The sequence below is a fragment of the Mobula birostris genome, chromosome 14 (genome assembly GCF_030028105.1).
Source record: "Mobula birostris isolate sMobBir1 chromosome 14, sMobBir1.hap1, whole genome shotgun sequence".
In the NCBI taxonomy this organism is placed as follows: Eukaryota; Metazoa; Chordata; class Chondrichthyes; order Myliobatiformes; family Myliobatidae; genus Mobula; species Mobula birostris.
In genome coordinates, this window is record NC_092383.1 from 24,014,719 (window position 1) to 24,040,117 (window position 25,399).

Below are 25,399 nucleotides of genomic sequence, written 5' to 3' on the forward strand. Positions count from 1 at the left end.
AGCAAATTGTGGTGTGGTGGCAAATAAATGAATTACCAGATCCATTTTCCATGATGTTTTCCTTTAAGTAGGTTTTGACTACAAACAGGAAAGTTTCTAAAATGCTATTTTCTTTAATATAGATAAAACAAATCATTTACTTAATCATTTAACATTTTAAGAAGTTAAAACTTTGAATTACTATTGCTGCTTTAATTACTACATTTCTCAGTTTTATGGTATATATTTTCCATTTCTTATTTAACTTCTTACATTATCAAACATTAAGATTCCAGACTAAGGGCTTGCTTTAAGACTTCTGCCAAAACTTATCTGTAACCAGACATTACCACCACCCCCACCCCCTCCCCCCACTAAGGGGAGAATACTTGGTCTATATTAAGTGCCACATAAACAAGACAACAGCCAAGAAAGTCACAGGATGTCACACTGAGGCCTGAATCCACATTCTACCCCTCGTGTTGTATCAATGCTCCACTACATTGCTGATTAGCTCAGCAGAAACCGCACCAGTGAACTTCACAGAGTTCACAGAAAACACCTACTGGGTTCCTGCTTTGGCTTCCCCACTAAACTGTTGAGAGACCTAACTGTAAGTTGTTACCAGATGTAATCTATGCCTGACACATCACGTCAAAGAATGTTAACATTAGCCATGGAAGCCATGTTGCACTAAAATTAAGTTTTTTTTGTTATAAAAATGTGTTCTATTTATATTGAATTTATTTTTTTTGTGAATGTGGCCTATACAATGCTATATGTCTGTGATGTACTTTTGTATATGACAATAAATTCAATTTTGACTTTGGAAATTACACCTCTTGCCATAAGCACTACTTAATTGATTTAAGATTTCAAGAATGTTCCTGAGACAAGTTGATAAATTCTTAATACCTGCAACCAGATGAACAATTAATTAGTTTACCAATCTATGACTTCCACAACTAAGTGACTACGGTAATCACATTCATTAGTGGTGTTACTTCAGCCATAATATTAGCTGACGTTTCAAGTAACAATGTGCCGAGTAAATGCCGAATGAGACCATCTTTCCTTTATAGTGAACAGCACAACCACCACTATTAACATCCTTGGGCTCGACACTGATCAAAAAAATAAAACCATCCACATAAAGGCCATGGCTACCAAAGCAGTTCAAAGGCCAGGCATCCTACAGAGTGGCTAACCTTCTAATTCTAAATAGCCTCTTCTTCACCCAAGGCATAAATCAAGTCTATGATGGAATAGCCTAATGTGATATAACATGCAGGATGCTTAATAAACAGTCTAGTTAATCATTCATCCCAACCACCCACATTACCATTCCAGCCATTCTAAATGCCAACAGCTGCATTGTGTACTATTTAACAGATACATTATATCAACTATCTGAGGATTATGAAAAAGTGTAAGGATGGTCCACAAGTTGTCTTGAATTGGGAGAAGACTGATCTCAACTTCAAGAGCAGGACTTAGCATGAATAGAGTGGAAGCAATTATTTACAAGTCAGAAGCATTTAAAAGTGAATAATGAGAGTTCAGGACTAACATTCCCCTTAGGTACAGACAGTAAGTCCAATAAACTCTCGATGTCAAAGGATATCATGGACTGGATTTCAGAAAAAGAACATGGCAGGGGTAAATAACTGAAAACCAGGGAAGACCTTCAGGAGTATAGAAAGTATATAGGGTACATGAAAAATAGTGAGAATAAAAAGTTCGAAGTAAATTTATCAAAGTAAATACATGTTGCTATATACTACCCTGAAATTCATTTTCTTGTGAGCATTCACAGTAAATACAAAGAAACACAAGAGTAGCAATGAAAAACTGCACACTACAAAGATGGACAAACAACAAGCGTGCAAAAGACAACAAATTGTGCAAACTCAAGATTGTTTAATGTCATTTCCCGTACACAAGTGTAAGGAAAACAAAATAATTATTACTCCAGATCCAATGCAACACAAAAAACTGAAGATAAAGAGCATAATATTAACAACCAGAAAACAATAAATATACATCCATAAGCTAGCTTGTATACATAGATTGATTGCATGTCCATAAAGTGATGCTAGCCTGTACATAAGGTGACTGGCGGGAATTAATAGTGGTTGTGGAGTTAGTATCTGGAGGTGTAGATCAGTCTTATTGGGGGGAAAACAACTATTTTTGAGCTGGTGGACCTGGCTTAGATACTATGTAGCCTCCTCCTTGATGGGAGTGAGACAAACAGTCCATGAGCAGGGTGTGTGAGATCCTTCACGATGTTACTTGGCCTTTTCCAGGACCTTTCTGTATATACGTCCTTGATGGCAAGTAGGCTGGTGCTAGTGATTCATTGGGCAGTTTTGACTACCCATTACAAAGCCTTCCTGTCCACCTCTATGCAGTTTCCGTACCAAGCTGCGATGCAGCTTGTTAGTATGCTCTCTACTGTGCATCTGTGGACTGATGAGAGTGTGGAAGTGCAAAAGTCCAGTTCACTTCAGTCTCCTCAAGAAGTAGAGGTATTGGTGAGCCTTCACCTACACAACTGCTGGAATCTGGAATACACACTTTCATGGATAGTACAGGCTAGTACTCCCACAAAATTTAAGTAGGTGGACAAGTTCAAAGCACAGGTACATGGGATTAGTATAATTAGGTACTTAATGGCATTAGTATGATTAGATGTTTCTGAAAGACTTGCTTCTGTGCTGTATCACTATAATTTGGCCTCAACATCTTCATTGCCCAGGAGGACATACAAAGAAGTGGATGGGAATAATATAGTCTATACAGGCCAACTGTTCTCTCAAGTCTTCCTCAGTCATTCAGTAAGATCATGGCTGAATTGACTGGGAACCTAAATTCTGCACTTCAGTTTGCAGTAATCGTTCATTCTATTGCTTATTTAGGGACTATTAAACTCTGACTTGAAAATACTAAGAGTCAGGGTCTTTGCTGTTTCAACTGTTTTAACCTGGCACAACGGTGGAATGTCCTAACAAAGCAAACTACAAGAATTGCCACATTCTGAAAAAGCAGTTCGTAACCTTATTCAAAAACACCAATATTGCATATCCACAGCTATGATTTATTTCTAATTGCCTACTTATCATTGAACCATTAAACTCCAAAGTTTTTCTCTACAGAGCAACACAAACCCCTCCCCCAACATCAGTGAACTTTGACACAACTTAATGAAATTTCTACAGCATTACAACAGTTTAAGTAATAAAATCATCTGATCAGGTTCATATCCAAATAACTGTGGGCCACAAGATAGGATCACATTTAAACTAGTTTGAGTTCAAATCTTGGTCCTGGACATGAAGGGGTAAGTCAATTAAACTATTGTTACTCCCAATGCATTTGTGGATTTGTTTCAGGAGTAGAAATTCTGCCATTATAAATCACTGTCAAGAGTCAGGTATGGAGACAGGCTTTTTGGCCTAGCAAGATTGCATCCATTATCATTTTTTTAATTTTCCCATATTGCCAACTCTCCCAGATTCTACAACTTGCTTAAAATATTACAGTTGCAATTAATCAATCAAATGGCACACCTTTAGGATATGGGAGAAAACTTAAGCACTTGGGAGAAAGACAGTCACTGGGAGAATATACAAACTTCCCACAAACATCACCGCAGAGGTTAGGATGAACCCAAGTCATTGAAACTGAGCCCTACTAACTGTACCATAATACCTCCTTTATTTTGTTTTATTTAAATCAAATGCTTCCCCATCTTCTAGCGTTTGAATTACTTGGACAAATTCGAACTTACAATTTGGCATCCTGTAAATTTAAAATAAGATCCTATGTTTTATTCATTTTCCCTCCACTCTGGAAAAATTCAATGGGGAAATTAGATTGGCTTCATTCTTTTTCTTTGCAAAATAGTGATTTTTTTAATATGGAAAATCTACTTCCCGCAAGGAAGCACGACTGATTTGATAAAGTTATCTGAACATATTCATGACCATCTAAACACTAAGGGCTCAATCAAACACCGTCCACAAATGTGTGCCCGCTGTTCTATTTCGCATTAGTATCACACACCATTTTGCCCACATGAACCATGACGAAACTAAACATGAGTTCGGCTCGGCTCGTGACAGTTCATACGCATCTCGTGACATAATCCAGTTTTCATCTAAAAAGCTGTTTAAACGATTGAAAACCACGATGAATTTAAGTGCATGGGTAAGAGTGGTCTGACAGTTAACGAAACGTATGCAGTTCATCAAATAAACCAAACCAAGTATGTTTTACATAAAGTAAATGAATGACTGATTGAACTGACCCGATTACAGTGACTACGTTATACAGACGGTTTAACGACAACTGACCATATTTTGTCAAAAAGATAATATCAGATTACTGGTAGCATCCCGTGGAAAGCAGAGCCCGAGACTCTATCTATTAATGAAAAAAGTACAACTGCTCGCCTCCTGATTAGTAAAGCCTGAAATTATCAGTCCATCCCGATACCTCTGGAATGAAAACTAAACACCCATGAGACCGTTGTAAAAATGTAGAGGGCCGCTACCTTTCACTTTCTGACACTTGTACCAACTGCTGCGGCGGCGCTGCGCAGTCCGCCATCCCTCTTGCTCAGGGTGGGCGTTAATTCCCCCTGCTTTGCTTCTTCCTTCTACTGCTGGGAGTGAGCAGGCGCCTTGCCTTGGTATCAACTCCAGCCTCCCAGTTCCGCTCACCACGGATATCCTGCCAATATCTCCTCATGATGCCGGGAATTGCTCTGGGGGGGGGGGGAGAAGAATTGAACGCTATGACATAAACTAAGCCCGTGACACATTCTACACTAGGCTCAACAGGCAATATAATGAACTATTGGTGTCTTTTTTTTACATTTACTCAGCTGCATCTTCACAACGAAGCGACAAAGATACGCATTGTCCCCACTTCCGCTCGGTTGCTAGGGCGTGTGTAACATCTAACTGGTCCCCCCGTCTGTTCACACTGAAACTGGAAGCTGTGCGGGATTGTGGGGAGTACACACACCAAACTACTTCCAAGATGTCTGACATGGAGGATGACTTTATGTGCGATGATGAGGAAGACTATGACTTGGTATGGCTCTCATTGTCCTGGTTTCTCGCAGAATCAGATTCCTTCCTTTTTAGAAATAGTTTCTATTGATCATCGTTAGTGGGACTGGAGAAGTAGGCCTTGGACTTCCTTATGGAGCAGGACGTTTGTCTGCAGTGTGTGACCGAGTTGTTGCATCTTAACCTTAGTAGTTAGAGGCAAAATCTCAGTACGAACTAAAACATATTTGGGTTTTTAACTGACTCGTATTTGTTTCAAAACCGTACCATTATCGGTGATATTTTAGTTGCTAATTCCCAGACGTCTAGTAACCTTGTGCAGCAGGCCTAGTCCGCCGAATTAGGCCGAAGCAGATTGCGCCTGATTTTACTACAGTGACCCAATACTTTAAAATTAGGTCATTGTCTATTGTACAACTTCAATTAATTGAAGTTATCTCGGTCGTAGTACAGAAATTGAGAGTCTGAACAAGCGAGCTGATTTAGAGCTTGACAAGCATGCTTAACATAAATAAATAATCTACTGCAGCAATCAAAACCCAGAAAATTAAATCGTAGCAATAACTGAATGAACAATAGTTATCTGACGTGGGCTCTGTGTATTCTGTTAAACGGTCGTCTATCAAAATGTGTATTTTTCTATTACTTACGTCATTAATATGCATTCTTTTGAAAGCATTTCGTTAAAATATGTTTAAAGGGACGTGTATGATCCTTGAATGTGTTTTATAATTTTGATTTAAATCGTGCTTTTATCATAGAATTGATCTTTGAGACATTTTGAAAATATATAATCAATTGTGAAAATATGAATTAATAAATTTGAACGACTATTAACATTGTCACTAAATTTGAGGGAAAGTGTGCTTGAGCAAGGGGAACATGAGCATTTTGATAGTTAATCTAATAGTGTTGATCATTGCATATGATATAATCTGTGCAAATAACCACTGTTTTAATTTGAGATATAAGTAAACCATAAAGTCCTAATTCACGATACACTATTTATGATTTTGTGGGTGTCACATGAAAAATGTACAGAAGTGTCACAGTTTGAAAAAATCAAATGCTTATTCCACTGATAACCACTTACTGATATGGCCAAAAATATGCTATCTATTAAATTTGTAGCATATACAATGTACCTTTAGTATCAACTTCTCTGTGCCTCTCAATCAAAAAAATGATTTTATTTTGGTTTTAAGCATTGAATTTTAGTTGACTACTGTATTTAGGGTGGAATATTTTTAGAAATTCTAGATTTGATGGCTCAATGATCCAAATTTCACAAGGAACTACTAACATTTCCTTATGTACGTTCCATCAGGATTCTTTTGCCAAAAAAAACAGGATAAAATGTTAATATCCCTTGTGCCAATGGGTTGTAAGCACTTGCTCAAGACTGCCTTGTTGTTGGGAGTGGCACAAGATTGACGTGCAGGGGTTTTCAATTAGCCTAGTACATTGTGCAACTTCAATTAATTGAAGTTATATCGGTCGTAGTACAGAACCTCCTTCTTCGATGTTTTATCAATTAGCCTAGTACATCTCCGGAGGGCTCAACGATGACTTCTGGTGTCCCAGAGTCACCACCCTCTCCATTGTCTTCCCACTCTCTTGATGCTATCTTGGAACCTAGGAGAGATCTTTTCGCTTGATCCAAAGCCAGTGACTGCTTCTTTCTGCCACCTCTGATGTGGCTCTGGTGGTTTACTGTAGAGCCCGACCAGGGGTCCCTAGTTCCTTCAGCAATTTGGTAGTGGTTGTGGCTATAATTCCCTACAATCCACTTCCATAGGGAACACTTTGGTTATTCCAGCCCCATCGCTGAACTTCAACTACTAGGTCAGCATAGCATAGCCTTGTGTGCTCATGTGCTTCAGCCACTGAATTCTCCCACAGGACTGTGAGTTCCACGATGTAGATGATTACTAATATCCATTCATCTACTCTTTATTTAAGTTAAATGTTTTTCACTCATGAGTTGATAAATGTGTTTTAATGGTTTATGGATGAGCACTCTAAGGATGCTAAGCTATCAGTAAAGGTATAATTAATAAAAGTATCTGTACGAGATTGACTATATGGGAAGATGAATAATGCTAAATTATTTAAATGTTGAAGCAGAGCACCTTTAATTATGACTCTTATCCACCATAAGAAACCACTGTAATTTACAGTAGGTTATTTTGTGTTGTGTCAAGCGCAATGGTTTTTCCAACAGTCAGAAATGAATCCACTGGATTTTTTTTTTACCTTTCAGGAATACTCTGAAGACAGCAACTCTGAGCCAAATGTAGATTTGGAAAATCAGTACTACAATTCCAAAGCATTGAAAGAGGATGATCCTAAAGCAGCGCTCAGTAGCTTCCAGAAGGTAAAATATTCAATTGTATCTATTAAAATGCATTTTCCATCTGAGAATAGAACACTTTGTCAATATCTATTTTTGTTGAACTCTGAAGATGGTAATTTTATGTGCATAATGAAAGATTTTGGTTCCTTTATTCTGGAATGATAGATTGTCATATCACAGAAATGGGTTAATTGAGTAATCAACTCTACACTGATCTTATTTTCCATAGGAAAAAACCTGCATTAATTCTAACCATTTTTTCCATGACCTTTTTCAGATATCTAGTTCTGTTCAAAATAATTTGATAAATGTGCTTGAACAATAGGTTATGGGTAATAATTCTACATTCTTGCTATATTTCCATTAACTCATTTGGTGTCATTATGAATTTGTAAATTAATTTCCCAACCATTTTACCAATCTTTTTTCACAATATATTATTATTTGGTTTATTGTAAGATTCTATAACAAAATCTGTTGGGTCTCATAACTGTATTTGCTCCAATGGAGAAAAAACAGTAGATTTGCTGATCCTGGTTGTGTCTATAAAAATCCATGTTGAATATTTTTGATTGCTTTTATGACCCTGAAATAATGAGATGACTGGAATTTACAATATACTGGTAGAACTCAACTTGGTTTGACCATCCAAGTCAAGTCAATTATTTTGTATTCTGTACCTCTTAGATACTGGCATATTATATGTATGCTATTTAACTGTCTTCTCTAACTCTGAAACCTTTTTAAAAAAAATGTACACCAAATTCTCTCTCGCCTATACAGGCTTCCCCAGCCATCGAAGGTAGAGCGTTCCTATGAAATGGTTCGTAAGTCGAAATGTCGTAAAGTGAAGTGGCAATTACCATTTATTTATATGGGGAAAAATCTGTGAGCGTTCGCAGACCCAAAAATAACCTACCAAATCATGCCAAATAAAACATAAAACCTAAAATAACAGTAACATATAATAAAAGCAGGAATGATATGATAAATACGCAGCCTATATAAAGTAGAAATACTTTTTCACAATCATTACTGAACTGTTCTCGGTAGCGAAAAATTCACGCACGTGCCGTCGGCAGAAAATCTCACGCAAGTGCTGTTGGCAAAAACACGGCGCAAGCGCTCTCCAGTAACCTTTAAGCTATGAAGCTGCCAAATCATACCAAATAACATGTAAAAATACACAGCCGATATAAAGTAGAAATAATGTATGCACAGTGTAGTATTACTTACCGGAATTGGTTCAGCACCGAGCACACTGATGATGGTGTGTTACGCTGAGTCGTCGCAAGTTGGGTGGTGCAGTGGCCCCCACCCTCCAGGCCACCGACAGATACCGAACCGTGAAGTATGCAGGGGTACAGCGGTAGCTGGGAGGCATCCAGCACGTCTTTAAGAAAAAAGCCGAAATAAACATGCTAATTAATTACATGTCGGGCGGAACCTAATTAATTAGCATGTTTATTTCAGCTTTTTTCTTAAAGATGTGCTGTGTGCCCCCCGGCTACCGCTGCATTCTCCGCGAATCGCGGGGTTGTGGGACACTGGGGTGTTATCTCATCCTCGTCTGTTTCCATTAGAGAAAGCAGCTCATCTTCTATGACTGCCTGCCTTGATGTCGAAGTTCAAGGTTCGTTGTCTGCTGTGGCTGATGCGGAAGGCTTGCTTGACTGCTGAGCTTCGCGCATTTTTCTACCATACAGTTCTTTGTAAGGACTCAAACCATCTTGCAAATATCCCCTCAACCTACGTACCCTTTCAAAATTAAAGTCGTACTTTATCATTGCAGCGAAAATCTCACGCAGTTGCTTCACGTTCAGTTCCTGGACAACTTCACTTTTGGTCCATTCGCTACTGTATTCAGTTTCAATTGTTATCCTTTCCTCTTCCAATTGCATCAGCTCTTCATCTATCAGTTCTTGGTCATGGGGTGCCAAATCCTCTTCAACATCATGTTAGTCAGCTTCCACAAGCCAAACTCACTTAGTCCTACTTCGTTCACCGCGATCGAAACGCTTAATTATGTCTAGTTTTACGCTAAGTGTAACACCCTTAGGAGCTCTTTTAGGCTTTTCCAATACCTTAGAACCAATACCATGGCCATTTGACATTTTTTAAATAGCGTCAGTTGCGTGTATTTGTGTTCAAAAATCAGTGAATGTTATCACCGATAGTTGGTGAGAAATAAGCAGTAAGACAATGTTTTGCTCACTCCGATCTCAAGCATTCAGGCTTAGAAATGCCAGAAATGGCCGGGAGTGAAAATGAAATGCTATCGTGACTTCAACAAGTTAGGAGCTATAAAGGATTTGTAGGTATCAACAATCATCTGGAATGATACAATAAAAATAAAGATTTGGAGGATACAATCGTCAACAGCATTGTATGAAGGTAGTCCATTATCTGCATTAGATGCCTGTGCTGATTTTGTTCATTTACAGTCAATCAAAAGAACATGGCAGCTTATTCTGGATGAACTCCTGCGTTGTTATCTATTAGGAACTAATATCTAGTTTTCTAGTACTGCAGTGTTTTAATTGTTCTGTATTTTATTTAAATACATAATTTGTTACAAAGTTAAACAACAGTTTGTACTTTTTAATACCTTTTTAACTCTTTCTATGAAACTTTGGCCAATTGGGGGAACCACTTAATTGGGCCAAAATGTACTGGTCCTGATGTGTCGCAATTAACCGGAATCCACTGTACTGGTGCATTTCATCTGATAAACTGCTTGCCAGTCAGCTACTCTGTGTTTTCTGTCAATGTCGTGGCTTAGACTTAGTTTTTTTTTTAGATTCTCGGGGATGGTTTTAGGAACAATAGAGGGAATTAAGGGTCAGGTTAGTGTTTAGTGACAAATGAGGGGAAATTAGAGATCAGGGATGATAAACGAAAGGTCTGGGCAAGAGTTTGAGTTCCGGTCAAAGCGCTCTGCATTTGAATGTCAGCAACTCCAGAGGGCATGCCTGCAGGTGCTGAGGAGACCAGCGATTCCTGGGTTGGAGATATGTATGGTGGCGAGACCCGGGTACAGGCAGGACTCAGGAGGGCAATTAACTCCCACCCCACCCCACCCCCATGCCTAAAGGTCAAAGACTGTAGGCAGAAGTCCAAAGAAATCATGAAGTCCTGGGTCATTCGAGTTAGAGGTCCATATGATTCTGGAAGAGGAAGCCTGGAGGTTAAACTTGTGATTGGCGATTTCTGGGGTCTAGGCCCAAAGGTCAAACCTGGGATCAGTGAATCCTGAAGCAAAATCCAAAGTTGGAGGCCCAGTATCTACAAGTCTGAGAATCTGACGCCCAGAACTGGAAGGCTGGAAGTGCCTGTCCTGGGGTTTGTGAGTGAATGGGATGCGGAAGGGACTTGTTTTGATCTGTTTTGTTGCTGCTGCTTGTGTTGTTCTGAACGTTGTGGGCATGCTATTTTGGTGCCAGAACGTGCGGCAACACTTGTGGGTTCCCCCGGCATATCCTTGGAGATGTTGGTTCTTAATGCAAACGATGCATTTAACTGTATGTTTCAATGTACATATGTTAAATAAATCTGAAATCTGTAAAACTCTCTGTGGAGGTAAAGCATTGTAACTTCTTGACGTAATGTAACTAGCACACCTAAAGAAAGACTTTTTTAAAACACCATTTTAGCTATTATGATTAATTTGCAAAATCCATATACTGTGCAATAATGGGCATCCATGTAAATCCTCCCTTTTGTTAGTCCTATTGATTTGTATCAATGTAAATGTAGATTAAACTGTTTGAAATTATTTAACAATTGTATTCTGATTCAAACTCTAATGCAGAAATCAAGTGCTTGTCAAAATTCAATCCCATCACAAATCATTGCCCAAGTCTGCCAAGGTTAGGAGAAAATATGTAATGCTCATTTTGCAGTGTAATCACTTATCAGCAGTTTATTCTACTTAACCTGTATCATCATTGGCAAGGTTGAAGAATAGTTTCATACATTAAATTCACCCCAAAATTTTAATAGTTCAAAGGAGTTAACATGTAAAGGTAACCGGAATCTGTACAGATAATCTAATCTGATTCTCTAGGGGAAAAAATAACTTGCTTCAGCATAATTTCAGAATGTGGTGCTTGATTCAAGGTATAATGGTATATTTGTTCGCTTGGTGTAGAGTCAGAATCAGGCTTATGTGGTGAATTTTTTTGTGGCAGCAGTACAGTGCAAGGCATAAAAGTTACAAAATAAATAAATGAATACAGGTGTCCTCCGCTTTTCGAACATTCGCTTTACGAAAACTCGCTGTTACGAAAGACCTACATTTAGTTACCTGTTTTCACTAACAGAAGGTGTTTACGCTGTTACAAGAAAAGGCAGCGTGCGAAAAAAGCAGCATGCAATAAAAGGCAGTGCGCGCCCTGAGCAGCCAAGCTCCTCCCCTGGAACTGCATTCTAGCCGGCATTGGTTAAACGCGTGCCTGTGAGCAGCCGTTAGCAAGATGAGTTCTAAGGTATCAGAAAAGCCTAAAAGAGCTTGTAAGGGTGTTACATTTAGCATAAAACTAGACATAATTAAGCGTTTCAATCGTGGTGAACGAAGTAAGGACAAAGTGAGTTTGGCTTGTGGAAGTTGACGAAGATGATGTTGAAGAGGTTTTGGCATCCCATGACCAAGAACTGATAGATGAAGAGCTGATGCAATTGGAAGAGGAAAGGATAACAATGGAAACCGAATGCAGTAGCGAACGAACTGAAAGTGAAGTCATCCAGGAACTGAACGTGAAGCAACTGTTGTGAGATTTTCGCTGCAATGATAAAGTACGACTTTAATTTTGAAAGGGTATGTAGGTTTAGGGTATATTTGCAAGATGGTTTGAGTGCTTACAAAGAACTGTATGATAAAAAAATGCAGCAGACGACGAACCTCGATCTTCAACATGAGGCAGGCAGACATAGAAGAAGATGACCTGCCTGCTCTGATGGAAACAGACAACGATGAGATGACACCCCAGTGTCCCACCACCCCAACCCCCGGGCCACGGACCGATACATTGCTACGGAGAAGGCAGCGGTAGCCGGGATGCCCCCAGCACATCTTTAAGAAAAAAGCGGAAATAAACAAGCTAATTAATTAGGTGCCGCCCGGCACATAAATGTCGGCCCAGATCAGAGGCGATTGCCGATTGCGTTGCCTCTGATCTGGGCAGACATTTACGTGCCGGGCGACACCTAATTAATTAGCTTGTTTATTTCGGCTTTTTAATTAAAGATGTGCTGAGTGTGTCCCGGCTGCCGCTGGACCGCTGCATGCTTCGCGGACCGGCATCGGTTGGCGGCCTGGAGATTGGGATCCACTACACCACCCCAGTCTCTGACGACTCAGCCTAACACACCGTCATCAGTGTGCTTGGCGCTGTCTTCCCGATTCCAGTAAGTGATACTACACTGTACATACATTATTTCTAGTTTATATAGGCTGTGTATTTTTATGTGTTACTTAGTATGATCTGGCAGCTTCATAGCTTAAAAGTTACTGGAGAGAGTGTTTCTGCCGAGAGCGCTTGTGTGAGATTTTCGCTACGGAGAACAGTGCGGCAATGATTGTAGAGAAGTACTTCTACTTTATATAGGCTGTGTATTTATCATATCATTCCTGCTTTTACTATATGTTACTGTTATTTGACGTGATTTGGTAGATTATTATTTGGGTCTGCGAACGCTCACAAATTTTTCCCGTATAAATAAATGGTAATTGCTTTTTCACTTTACGACATTCCGGTTTACGAACCGCTTCATTGGAACGCTCTACCTTCGGATGGCAGGGGAAACCTGTAGTTCAAAAGAGGAATAGTGAAGTAGTGTTCCTCGATTCATGATCCATTCAGAAATTTGACAGTGAAGGGGAAGAAGCTCTTCTTACAATGTTGTGTGAGTCTTCAGGCTTCTGTACCTTCTTCCTGATGGAAGTAATGAGAAGAGGATATGTCACAGATGGTAATTGTCCTTAATGATGAATGCCATCTTGAGGCACCGCCATTTGAACATGCCCTAGTTGAAGAGAGGGTGTGCCTGTGATGGCCAAGTCTACAACCCTCTGCAGTCTCTAGCAATCCTTCGCCCTGAAGCCTCCATACTCTGTGGTGTGCAATGTAACCAGTTAGAATGCTCACCACCATACATATGTAGAAATTGCAGGAATTTTTGGCGAGCTTCAGTGTATTTGGTTTGGACTAGATCCTCTGAGATGTTTATTCTCAATAACTTGAAACTGCTTTCCTTTTCCACCACTGACCTCTCAGCGAGGACTGGTGTATCTCCTCACCACTTCCTCTTCTTGAAGTCCACAATCAATTCCTTGGTCTTGCTGACCAAGAATGCAAGATTGTTGCTGTGACACTACTCCATCAGCCAATCTCTCTCGCTCCTGTGTACTTCCTAGTTGTCACTTAAGATTCTGCCAACAACAATGGTGTTATCAGCAAATTTATATTTGGAGTTTGAATTGTGCTTAGCCATACAATTATGCGTGTAGAGAGTAGAATAACAACTGCTTGGTGCCTCAGCTGAATCACGTTCCTGATTTTTTTTTGTGCAATCAATAATTCCTTTTTTTACATGCTGTTTAGTATGAAAGGTACTATTAAATCTTTGAGCATTCAGTATATTTATTTGAAATAGCAACAGCTAGGGTTTTACAATGCAAGTAACTTTGAACTCTTAAGAATTGTGGAATGAACAATTAAGCAAAACATGTCTAGCTTTCCCAAATGCACAGAATGTTAAACAGTACTAAAAGAAGTGGCCCTTCAACCCACCAACTCTGTGCCTGCACTTGGTCCATATCCCTATGTTTACTACTGCTCATGTATCTGTTTAAATGCCTCTTAAACATTGTTATTGTATCTGCTTCTGTCACTTCCTGTAACAGACAGTAGCACCTATCAGTCTCTGTTAGTCCAGGCGCCTATCAGCCTCTTGTTTAAAACAAAAACTTGATGAGCACCGCCCTATAAACACAGCGCGTGTGTGCACACGCACTTACACATGCTTTCTTGCGCTCTTTCTCTTGCACTCTGATTCACGCACACTTGCGTGCATTTACACTTGTGTGCTCTCTTGTGCACGTGTGTGCTCTCTCTCTCTCTCTCTCTCTCTCTCTCTCACTCACTCACTCACTCACTCTCTCACACACACACACACACACACACACACACACACACACACACACACACACACACACACACTCTTAAACTTGTGCCCTCTAGCATTTAACATGTCTGCCCTGGGGAAAAGACACCAGCCCTCTACCCTATCTATGCCTCTCATAATTTTATGATTCTTCCATCAAATCACCCTGTGGGTACAATGAAATTGATCCCAAGTTTGGCCAGCCTTTCCTTATTGCTCATACACTTCCATGCAGAAAACCCACATTGTACCCTCTTTAAAACCTCCACATCCATCCTATGTTGTTGAGACTAGCGTTGCTCAGAATACTCCAAATTTGGCCTACATGAAGATTTGTACAACTTTAGTATGACTTATAAGCTCTTAGACTCAAGTGTTCCAGCTGATGAAGGCAAACATGTCATATATTTTCTTTGCCACAATATCCACTTGTGTTCCCACGTTCAGTGAGATAAGGACTTACACCTGAAAATTCATCTACATATCAATGCTTCTAAGGACCGTACCATTTGCTGTATACTCCCTGCTTGCATTTGACCTCTTAAAATGCATGACGTCGCACTTGTCCAGATTATACTCCATCTGCCTTTTCTCAGATCAAATCTTCAACTGGCTTATATCCTGAGCTATCCTCCTCACTATCCATAACTCTACTAATTTTCATATTGTCTGCAAACTCCAAGGAGATGTTAGATTACACATAATTAGGCATTTGGTAAGAACCAATAAAAAGATAAGTTCAAGCAGAGTGGTTATAGTGAGAGTGGCCAGTGTTGGAGTGGGAGTTGAGGCTTTGGCTGATCAAGGTGTAGACTATAGGTAGATTTTTTTTTGTTCTAATTATTTCTTATTGCATATTTAGAGCAGTGGAGATGCTAGACACGATACTGGAATACTCCTCTTACGGGATGTGGGAAGGCAGGGAGACTTCCAGTGTCCCTGACGTCTACACCTGCAAGAAGTGCATCTAGCTGCAGCTTCTATCAGACCCTGTTAAGGAGTTGTAGCTGGAACTGGATGAACTCTGGATCATTTGGGAGGCTGAGGGGTTGTTACAGCAGGCTGGTGGTTACACCAAAGGTCCAGGACACATGTAGCTTGGTGACCTTCGGGGGGGGGGGGAGGGAGGGGATAGGCAGCCGTGTAGAGTACCCCTGTGGCCATTCCCCTTAAGTTATACCACTTAGGGTGCTATTGGTCAGGGCGGGAGGTGTTCTGAGGGGAAGACATAGCAGAAGAAAGCCAGGGCGGTCAGGTCTCTGGCAGTGAGTCTAGCTCTGTGGCTCAGAAGCAAAGAGGGGAAAAGTAGTGGGCTATAGTGATAAGGTGTCATTGGTTAGGGGAACAGAAAGGAGGCTCTGTGGACAAGAAAGAGATTCCTGGATGGTTTGTTGCCTCCCGGATGCCAGTGTCAGGAATATCTTGGATCAAGTCCACAGTATTCTTAAGTGAAAGGGTGAGCAGCCACTGGTCATAGTCCACGTCAGTACCATTGACATTGGTAGGACGGGTGACAAGGCTCTGCAAAGTGAGTTTAGGGATTTAGCTGCTAGGTCAAAGGACAGGACCCCCAGGGTTGTGATCTCAGGATTGCTACCTATGCCTTGTGCTAGTGAGGCCACAAATAGGAAGGTTATACAATTTAACATGTGGCAAAGGAAGCAGGAGGAAGGGCTTCAGGTTTTTGGATCATTAGGCTCTCTTCCATGGTAGGTGAAACCTGTAAAGTAGGGATGGTTTGCACCTGGACTGGAGGGAGACTGATATCCTAGCAGGAAGATTGTTAGTGCTGCATTGGGGGGGGTGGGGGGGGTGGAGTTGAACTAGAGTTGCAGGGGGAATGGGAACCTGAGTGCCAGAACAGATAGTGAAGTGGTTGTGGAGAAAGGTGTTACTAAGTCTACATAAAAAAGTCAAAAATTGAAAGGTCGAGTATGGTGGGATGAATGTTCTGAGCTGCGCATATTTCAATACAGGGAGTATTTCGGTAAAGCGGATGACATTCTGACATGGATCAGCATATGGAATTATGGCATTGTAGCCATTAGTGAGACTTAGTTGTAGAAGGGGCAGGACTAGCGTTTCAGTGTTCCGTTGTTTTAGATGTGATAGAGCGGGAGGGATTAAAGGGGGAACGGTTGCATTACTAATCAGGGAAAATGTCATGGCAGTGTTCAGTCAGGATTGACTAGAAAGCTCATCTAGTGAGGCTTTATGGGTAGAACTGAGGAATATAAAAGGTATGATCACATTAAAGGGATTTATATTATTGACCACCAAACAGTCTGCAGGATTTAAAGGAGCAAATTTATAGAGGTCACAGACTGTTACAAAAGACATAAGGTTGTGATAGGTGATTTTAACTTTCCACGTACAGTTGCAAGAAAAGGCTTCTGAACCCTTTGCAATTACCTGGTTTTCTGCATTAATTACTGATAAAATGTGGTCTAATGTTCAATTAAGTCACAATAATAGACAAACACAATCTGCCTAAACTAATAACACACAAACAGTTGTACTTTTCATATCTTTATTAAACACATTGTTTAATCAATCACAATCCAGGCTGGGAAAATTATATGAACCCTATATTTAATAACTGGTAGAACTTCCTTTAGCAGCAATAACCTCCGCCAAATGTTTCCAGTAGCTGTTGAGCAGACTTGCACAACAATGAGGAGGAATTTTAGATCATTCCTCCATACAAAGCTTGTTTCAGTTCATCAATATTTCTGGGATACCTTGCATGAACAGCCCTCTTCAGGTCATGCCACAGCATCTTAATTGACTGAAGGTCTGGACTCTGACTTGGTCATTCCAATTTTCTTCTTTTTAAACCATTCTGTTGTTGATGTACTGTTGTGTTTCAGATTATTGTCTTGTTGCATCATCCAACTTCTATTAAGCTTTGGTTATAGACTACTACCCTGACATTCTCCTGTAAAATGTCATGATACAATTTTGAATTCATTGTTCCCTCAATGATTACAGGCTGTCCAGGCCTTGAGGCAGCAAAGCATCCCAAACCATAATGCTCCTTCCACTATGCTTCACAGTTGAGGTGAGGTTTGGGTGTTGGTGTGCAGTGCTCTTTTTCCTCCTAACAAAGTGCTGTGCATTTCTGCCAAAAAGTTCAAATGTCTCATCTGTCCACAGAACATTGTCCCAGAAGCATTATGGAACAACTAGGTGGTCTTTTGCAAGCTTGAGAGGCGCAGCATTGTTTTTGTTTTGGAGAGCAGTGGTTTCCTCCATGGTGTCCTTCCTTGAACATCATTCTTGTTCAGTGTTTTTCTTACAGTGGATACACGAACAGAGACTTTAGCAACCTCTAGAGATTTCTGCAGATCTTCTGCTGTTAACCTCGCGTTCCTTTTCACCTCCTTCAGCATTGCTCTTGGTGTGATCTTTGGTGGAAGCCCATTCTTTGGGAGGGTAGCAGCAGTGTTGAACTTTCTGCATTTGTTGTCAATTTCTCTGAATGTGGACTGATGAACCCTCAGGTCTTTAGAAATGCTTTTGTAGTCTTTTTCAACTACATGCATCTCTACAATTCTTCTTCTAAGGTCCTCTGAAAGTTGTTTTGATTGAGGCATGGTGCACATAATCAGATCTTCCTGAGAAGAGCGGGCTCTGTCAGTAACCTGACTGTGCCTTTTTTGTAGGGCAGGGTACCTTCACAACCCACACCTCCGAACTCATCTCATTAATTGGAACACCTGGCTCCAAATAGCTTTTGTAGAAGGCATTACCCCAGAGGTTCACGTACTTTTTGAACCTAGACTGTGCTTGTTTAAAGCGTACTCGGTATTGACAAGAAAAGTACAATTGTTTGTGTGTTATTAGTTTTGGCAGATTGTGTTTGTCTATTATTGTAACTTAGATGAAGATCATACCACATTTTATGAGTAATTAATGCAGAAAAGCAGGTAATTGCAAAAGGTTCACACTGTGAAAGGACTGGATGGGAAAGAGTTTGTCATATGTGTTTAGGAAAGTTTCCTTAATCAGTACATAGAAGTCCCAACTAGAGAAAGTGTGATACTAGATCTCTTATTGGGGAGTGAGGTAGGGCAGGTGACAGAAGTTTGTCTACGGCATCACTTTGCAGCTGGTGATAATGAAGCTATTAGTTTCAAGGTAATTGTGGGAAAGGATAGGTTTGGTCCTTGAGTTGAGATTCTGTATTGGAGAAAATACAATTTTGATGGTATTTGAAAGGATCTAGCAAGTGTGGATTGAGGCAAAACTGTACTTAGTAAGTGGGAGGCCTTCAAGACTGAAATTTTGAGAACACAGAGTTTGTACATTCCTGTCAGAATATAAGGAAAGGCTAACAGCTGTAGGGTATCTCAGTATTTGGGTGATACTGAGGCCCTGATTACTAAAAAGATGGAGGTGCTTTACAGGTGTAGGCAGACAGGAAGAAATTACATACTTGAGGAATATAAGAAATGCAAGAGAGCACTTCAGAAGGAAATCAGGAGGGCTAAAAGAAGACATGAGGTTGTTCTAGCAGACAAGGTGAAGGAGAATCCTAAGGGCTTCTACAGATGGATTAAGCGTAAAAAGATAGTGTCAAAATTGGTCCTCTGGAAGATCAGAGTGGTAATCAATGTGTGGAGCTGAAAGAGATGACATCTGTATTTATTCGAGAGATGGACACAGAGTCTGTAGATGTGAGACAATGCAGCAGCGAGGTCATGGACCTTATACAGATTACAGAGGATGAGTTCTTTGCTCTCTTGAGGTAAATTAGGGTGGATAAATCTTCAGGGCCTGGCGTTGTGTTCCTGGACCCTGGGGAAGGCTAGTGCAGAAATTGCAGAGGCCCAGCAGAGTTATTTGAATTAACCCTAGCCACAGGTGAAATGCTGGAGGATTGGAGAATAGCTAATGTTGTTCTGTTGCTTACAAAATACTCTTAAGAATAAGCCAGGAAATTATAGGTTGGTGAGAAGGTTATTGCAAGATATTCTAAAGGACCAGACATGTAAGTATTTGGATAGACAGGGACTGACTAGGGATGGTCAACATGGCTTTGTGCCTGATAGCGCATGTCTAACCAATTTTATTAAATTTTTCAAGGAAGTTATCAGAAAAGTTGAAGGCAGGGCAGTGGATGTTGTCTACATAGAATTCAGCAAGGCATTTGACAATGTCCTGCATGGAAGGTTGGTCAAGCAGGTTCAGTTACTTGATACTCAAGATGAGTTAGTAAATGGAATAGACGTTGGCTTTCCCAGAAGAGGCCAGAGAGTGGAAGTAGATGTTTATCTCTCTGACTGGAGACTTGAGACTAGTGGAGTGCTGCAGGGATCGGTGCTGGTCTATTGCTTGTCATCTATATCAATGATCTGGGTGATAAGGTAGTAAACTGGATCAGCAAATTTGCAGATGACACCAAGAATGGGGATGAAATGTGAAATGTTTAAGGGGAATATGAGGGGGAACTTCATCACTCATACGGTGCAAGAGTGTGGAACGAGCTGCCGAGTGCAAGTGGTCGATACGGAGTTGATTTCAACATTTAAAAGAAATTTGGATAGTAACGTGTATAAGGGATGTATGGAGGGCTATGTTCTGTGCAAGTGGATGGGAGTAGGCAGCTTAATGGTTCGTCATAGACTAGGTGGGCCAGGTGCCCTCCTTCTGTGCTGTAGTGTTGTTCAACTAATGAGATTAGCTATACTTTACTTTATACTTTATTGTCGCCAAACAATTGGTACTAGAGTGTACAATCATAGCGATATTTGATTCTGCGCTTCACACTCCCTGGATTACAAATATTAAATATTTAAAAGTTAAAAATTAGTAAATATTAAAAATTTAAATTATAGATCATAAATAGAAAAATGGGAAGTAAGGTAGTGCAAAAAAAACGAGAGGCTGTGGAACACCTCTAGTCACAGATCTCCAGACAGAAAATCACTCTTGTCACCTCTGCCCTCTGTATTTGATAATGAAGTCAAATTTGTATCCAACTTTGAAAGTTTCAAAAAGTATCAAATACTGGTCTTAAGGTGTTGTACTTAAATGCACGCAGCATAAGAAATAAGGTGGATGATCTTGTACAGCTACAGATTGGCAGGTATGATATTGTGGCCATCACTGAGACCTGGCTAAAGGATGCATGTCTCTGGGAGCTGAACGTCCAAGGATACACGGTGTATCGGAAGGATAAGAAGGTAGGCAGAGGGGGAGGCGTGGCTTTATTGGTAAGAAATGATATTAAATCATTAGAAAGAGGTGATATAGGATCGGAAGGTGCAGAATCTTTATGGGTTGAGCTAAGGAATAGCAGGGGTAAAAGGACCCTGATGGCAGTTATTTATAGGCCTCCAAACAGCTGCAGGGATGTGGACTACAAATTACAACTGGAAATAGAAAAGGCTTGTCAGAAGGGCAGTGTTATGATAATTGTGGGGGATTTTAACATGCGAGTAGATTGGAAAAATCAGGTCGGCACTGGATCCCAAGAGAGAGAATTTGTAGAATGTCTGCGAGATGGCTTTTTAGAACAGCTTGTTGTTGAGCCCACTAGGGGATCGGCTGTACTGGATTGGGTATTGTGTAATGAACCGGAGGTGATTGGCGAGATTGAGGTGAAGGAACCCTTAGGAGGCAGTGATCATAACATGATTGAGTTCACTGTGAAATTAGAAAAAGAGAAGCCGAAATCTGATGTGTCGATGTTTCAGTGGAGTAAAGGAAACTACAGTGGCATGAGAGAGGAACTGGCCAAAGTTGACTGGAAAGAGACACTGGCGGGAAAGACGGCAGAGCAGCAGTGGCTAGAGTTTATGCGAGAAATGAGGAATGTGCAAGACAGGTATATTCCAAAAAAGAAGAAATTTTCGAGTGGAAAAAAGGACGCAACCGTGGTTGACAAGAGAAGTCAAAGCCAAAGTTAAAGCTAAGGAGAGGGTATACAAGGAAGCAAAAATTAGTGGGAAGACAGAAGATTGGGAAGTCTTTAAAACCTTACAAAAGAAAACCAAGAAGGTCATTAGGAGAGAAAAGATTAACTATGAAAGGAAACTAGCAAATAATATCAAAGAGGATACTAAAAGCTTTTTCAAGTATATAAAGAGTAAAAGACAGGTGAGAGTAGATATAGGACCAATAGAAAATGATAAATGGAGAAATTGTAATGGGAGATGAGGAGATGGCAGAGGAACTGAACAAGTATTTTGCATCAGTCTTCGCTGAGGAAGACAGCAGGATACCGGACACTTAAGGGTGGCAGGGAAGAGAAGTGTACGCAGTCACAATTACAACAGAGAAAGTACTCAGGAAGCTGAATAGGCTAAAGGTCGATAAATCTCCTGGACCAGATGGAATGCACCCTCGTGTTCTGAAGGAAGTAGCTGTGGAGATTGCGGAGGCATTAGCGATGATCTTTCAAAAGTCGATAGATTCTGGCATGGTTCCGGAAGACTGGAAGATTGCAAATGTCACTCCGCTATTTAAGAAGGGGTCAAGGAAGCAAAAAGGAAATTATAGACCTGTTAGTTTGATGTCGGTGGTTGGGAAGTTGTTGGAGTCGATTGTCAAGGATGAGGTTACAGAGTACCTGGAGGCATATGACAAGATAGGCAGAACTCAGCATGGATTCCTTAAAGGAAAATCCTGCCTGACAAACCTATTACAATTTTTTGAGGAAATTACCAGTAGGCTAGACAAGGGAGATGCAGTGGATGTTGTGTATTTGGATTTTCAGAAGGCCTTTGACAAGGTCCCACACATAAGGCTGCTTAACAAGATAAGAGCCCATGGAATTACAGGAAAGTTACATACGTGGATAGAGCGTTGGCTGATTGGCAGGAAACAGAGAGTGGGAATAAAGGGATCCTATTCTGTTTGGCTGCCGGTTACCAGTGGTGTTCCACAGGGATCAGTGTTGGGGCCGCTTCTTTTTACATTGTACATCAACGATTTGGATTATGGAATAGATGGCTTTGTGGCTAAGTTTGCTGACGATACAAAGATAGGTGGAGGGGCCGGTAGTGCTGAGGAAATGGAGAGTCTGCAGAGAGACTTGGATAGATTGGAAGAATGGGCAGAGAAGTGGCAAATGAAGTACAATGTTGAAAAGTGTATGGTTATGCACTTTGGCAGAAAAAATAAACGGGCAGACTATTATTTAAATGGGGAAAGAATCCAAAGTTCTGAGATGCAACGGGACTTGGGAGTCCTCGTACAGGATTCCCTTAAAGTTAACCTCCAGGTTGAGTCAGTAGTAAAGAAGGCGAATGCAATGTTGGCATTCATTTCTAGAGGAATAGAGTATAGGAGCAGGGATGTGATGTTGAGGCTCTATAAGGCGCTGGTGAGACCTCACTTGGAGTACTGTGGGCAGTTTTGGCCTCCTTATTTAAGAAAGGATGTGCTGACGTTGGAGAGGGTACAGAGAAGATTCACTAGAATGATTCCGGGAATGAGAGGGTTAACATATGAGGAACGTTTGTCCGCTCTTGGACTGTATTCCTTGGAGTTTAGAAGAATGAGGGGAGACCTCATAGAAACATTTCGAATGTTAAAAGGCATGGACAGAGTGGATGTGGCAAAGTTGTTTCCCATGATGGGGGAGTCTAGTACGAGAGGGCATGACTTCAGGATTGAAGGGCGCCCTTTCAGAACAGAAATGCGAAAAAAAATTTTTAGTCAGAGGGTGGTGAATCTATGGAATTTGTTGCCACGGGCAGCAGTGGAGGCCAAGTCATTGGGTTATTTAAGGCAGAGATTGATAGGTATCTGAGTAGCCAGGGCATCAAAGGTTATGGTGAGAAGGTGGGGCAGTGGGACTAAATAGGATAAAATGGATCAGCTCATGATAAAATGGTGGAGCAGACTCGATGGGCTGAATGGCCTACTTCTGCTCCTTTGTCTTATGGTCTTATGATCTTAATAATACACTGTGGATCCCATGTGACATAATTAGGTAAGCATTTTTTTGTTCTGTGCAGGTATTGGAACTGGAAGGTGAAAAGGGTGAATGGGGATTCAAAGCACTCAAGCAGATGATTAAAATCAACTTTAAGCTGGTAAGAAAATGCATGAAGTAGTATTTTAAACAATCGTAAAAGAAATTCACTGATCATATTGTAACTGCATTTTTGAATTTTAAAGGGAAAAAAGTAATGAAAATTGCACTTGCTAAATTATTATTTTGTCAAAACTCAGGGTGATAATTGACCATAAACTCAGTTGGGTCACCCATACAAATACTGTAATAGAAGAGCATTTCAGAGGTTGATTATTCTGCAATGAGTGATTCATTTCCTAAAACTTCAAACCATTCAACCCTGAGTTACACATCTCAAGAAACTTTAACCCCTCCTGATTGGCACCCAATCCATCCCCCTAATCATTCAGTCCTTCTCTATTGGCGCACAGTGGCTGCAATGTGTAATACTTCAGTAGCACTTCCCAAATGTGCAGCCTCCTCCATGACGAAGAAGAATGGCAGCAAGTCCAGGTGAGCACCAGCACTTGCAAATATCTTCACGTTACACACTGTTCTGGCTTGGAAGTATATCCTTTTTTATCATGACTGTAAATCCCAGACTTTTCTACAGCATTATGGAAATGTCTTCAACAGACAGACTACAATTGTTCAAAAAGTCAGGTCACTGCCACCTTTGGGGATAATTAGGATGGGTATAAAATGCTGGCCTAATCTCAAAAACAGCCCCATACCAAAAATAAATGACAAACTACTTTCAACATTTTGATATTAATTTAGTTACTTTGACTACATGTTTCTTTGTGTACATTCAGCTTTAATTCTAAATATTTAATTGTAAATATAGTCAATTAAAGACACAAATGGAAGATAATTGAGGCTTATCCCACAGGGTAACTATCCAGAAATGATGAACAGATATAAGCAGCTGCTAACATACATCCGGAGTGCAGTTACAAGAAATTATTCAGAAAAATCAATCAACTCCATCCTTGATTATATATCTACTTCTAAGCAGGTATGTATTTAAAATTCATCTATAGAAACTTTGTTATTAACATCAGTGTTTCCTTTATTGTTTCATAATGGGGTGGTGTTCCAATGAAATCCATATAGATATCCTGATAAATAATGCTTTAACCTGGAAATGCAGCCTTCTACTCAGTTGAGTGTTAGTTGGGAAGTACCAGCACGGAAATGGTGACTGGAGTATAACAAGTCATCATAAACCTATGTGCATCTCCCAAGCTGTGGAATCTGTTACCTTCCACAAACCTGTGAAATAAATGAGAGAAATTTGATTGCCTGGAGAAAGATATAATTGATTTAAATTACTTTTAAATGCATTTATTCTGTGTTTTTTACTTTTTTAAACTATTCTAACAGATTCTGAGTGATCTTGAATGTTTGTGAATGTTAATTGGGCTCTTTGGCTGTCAAAGCTGTTTAGTGCTAGTCACCTGCCCTGGACTATGGGGACGTATTGGGAGCCACCTTCCCAGCAGGAGATTGCCCATGAGCTTACTGCAAGAAATGACATGAATCAGTGTGCAAGCAATAACTAGCAGTGGAGGAACACTATCGATAGTTAATTAAATCCGCACCTGTAACAAAATTATGGCGATAAAATTGTTGTAATTACTACGCTGCTTTTAAACTCAAACCCAAGTACAAGCAACAAATAAAAGTGTAAACCTTTGTAAATACTATATTTTTACCATGGGTCTGTACGGCTGGCAGTCAAGTGATCGGTAATTCTAAAGCTAGGCCATGACAAGCAGAGAAAGTCCATAATTTTACCTTTGTTTAGACAAGTCAAAGCTTCTGGGACTCCCTGTATATGATTTACTT

General features: G+C 40.3%; 2 protein-coding genes across 6 annotated transcripts in view; one reads left to right on the forward strand and one right to left on the reverse strand.

The window, feature by feature from the left end:
- Positions 1-4,927, reverse strand: part of galk2 (galactokinase 2) — a 120,339-nt gene extending 115,412 nt beyond the window's left edge. For 2 of the 3 annotated variants that reach the window (XM_072278249.1, XM_072278247.1), the window contains exon 1: positions 4,538-4,750. Coding sequence is in view for 2 of the 3 variants with exons in the window: in XM_072278247.1 (XP_072134348.1) it covers positions 4,538-4,593 (56 nt within the window). In the remaining variant the exon portion in view is untranslated. Of the gene's footprint in view, positions 1-4,537; positions 4,751-4,860 lie in introns of those variants that run through there. The other variant, XM_072278248.1, reaches the window with a different exon arrangement.
- A 23-nt stretch (positions 4,928-4,950) lies between these two features.
- cops2 (COP9 signalosome subunit 2) overlaps positions 4,951-25,399 on the forward strand; it is a 38,352-nt gene continuing 17,903 nt past the window's right edge. Inside the window, exons 1-4 of one of the 3 annotated variants that reach the window (XM_072278243.1) lie at positions 4,951-5,082; positions 7,324-7,437; positions 23,550-23,627; positions 24,441-24,566. In XM_072278243.1, coding sequence (XP_072134344.1) covers positions 5,029-5,082; positions 7,324-7,437; positions 23,550-23,627; positions 24,441-24,566 — 372 coding nt within the window. In that variant the 5' untranslated portion in view covers positions 4,951-5,028. The remainder of the gene's footprint in view (positions 5,083-7,323; positions 7,438-23,549; positions 23,628-24,440; positions 24,567-25,399) is intronic. The other 2 variants (XM_072278244.1, XM_072278246.1) reach the window with 2 other exon arrangements.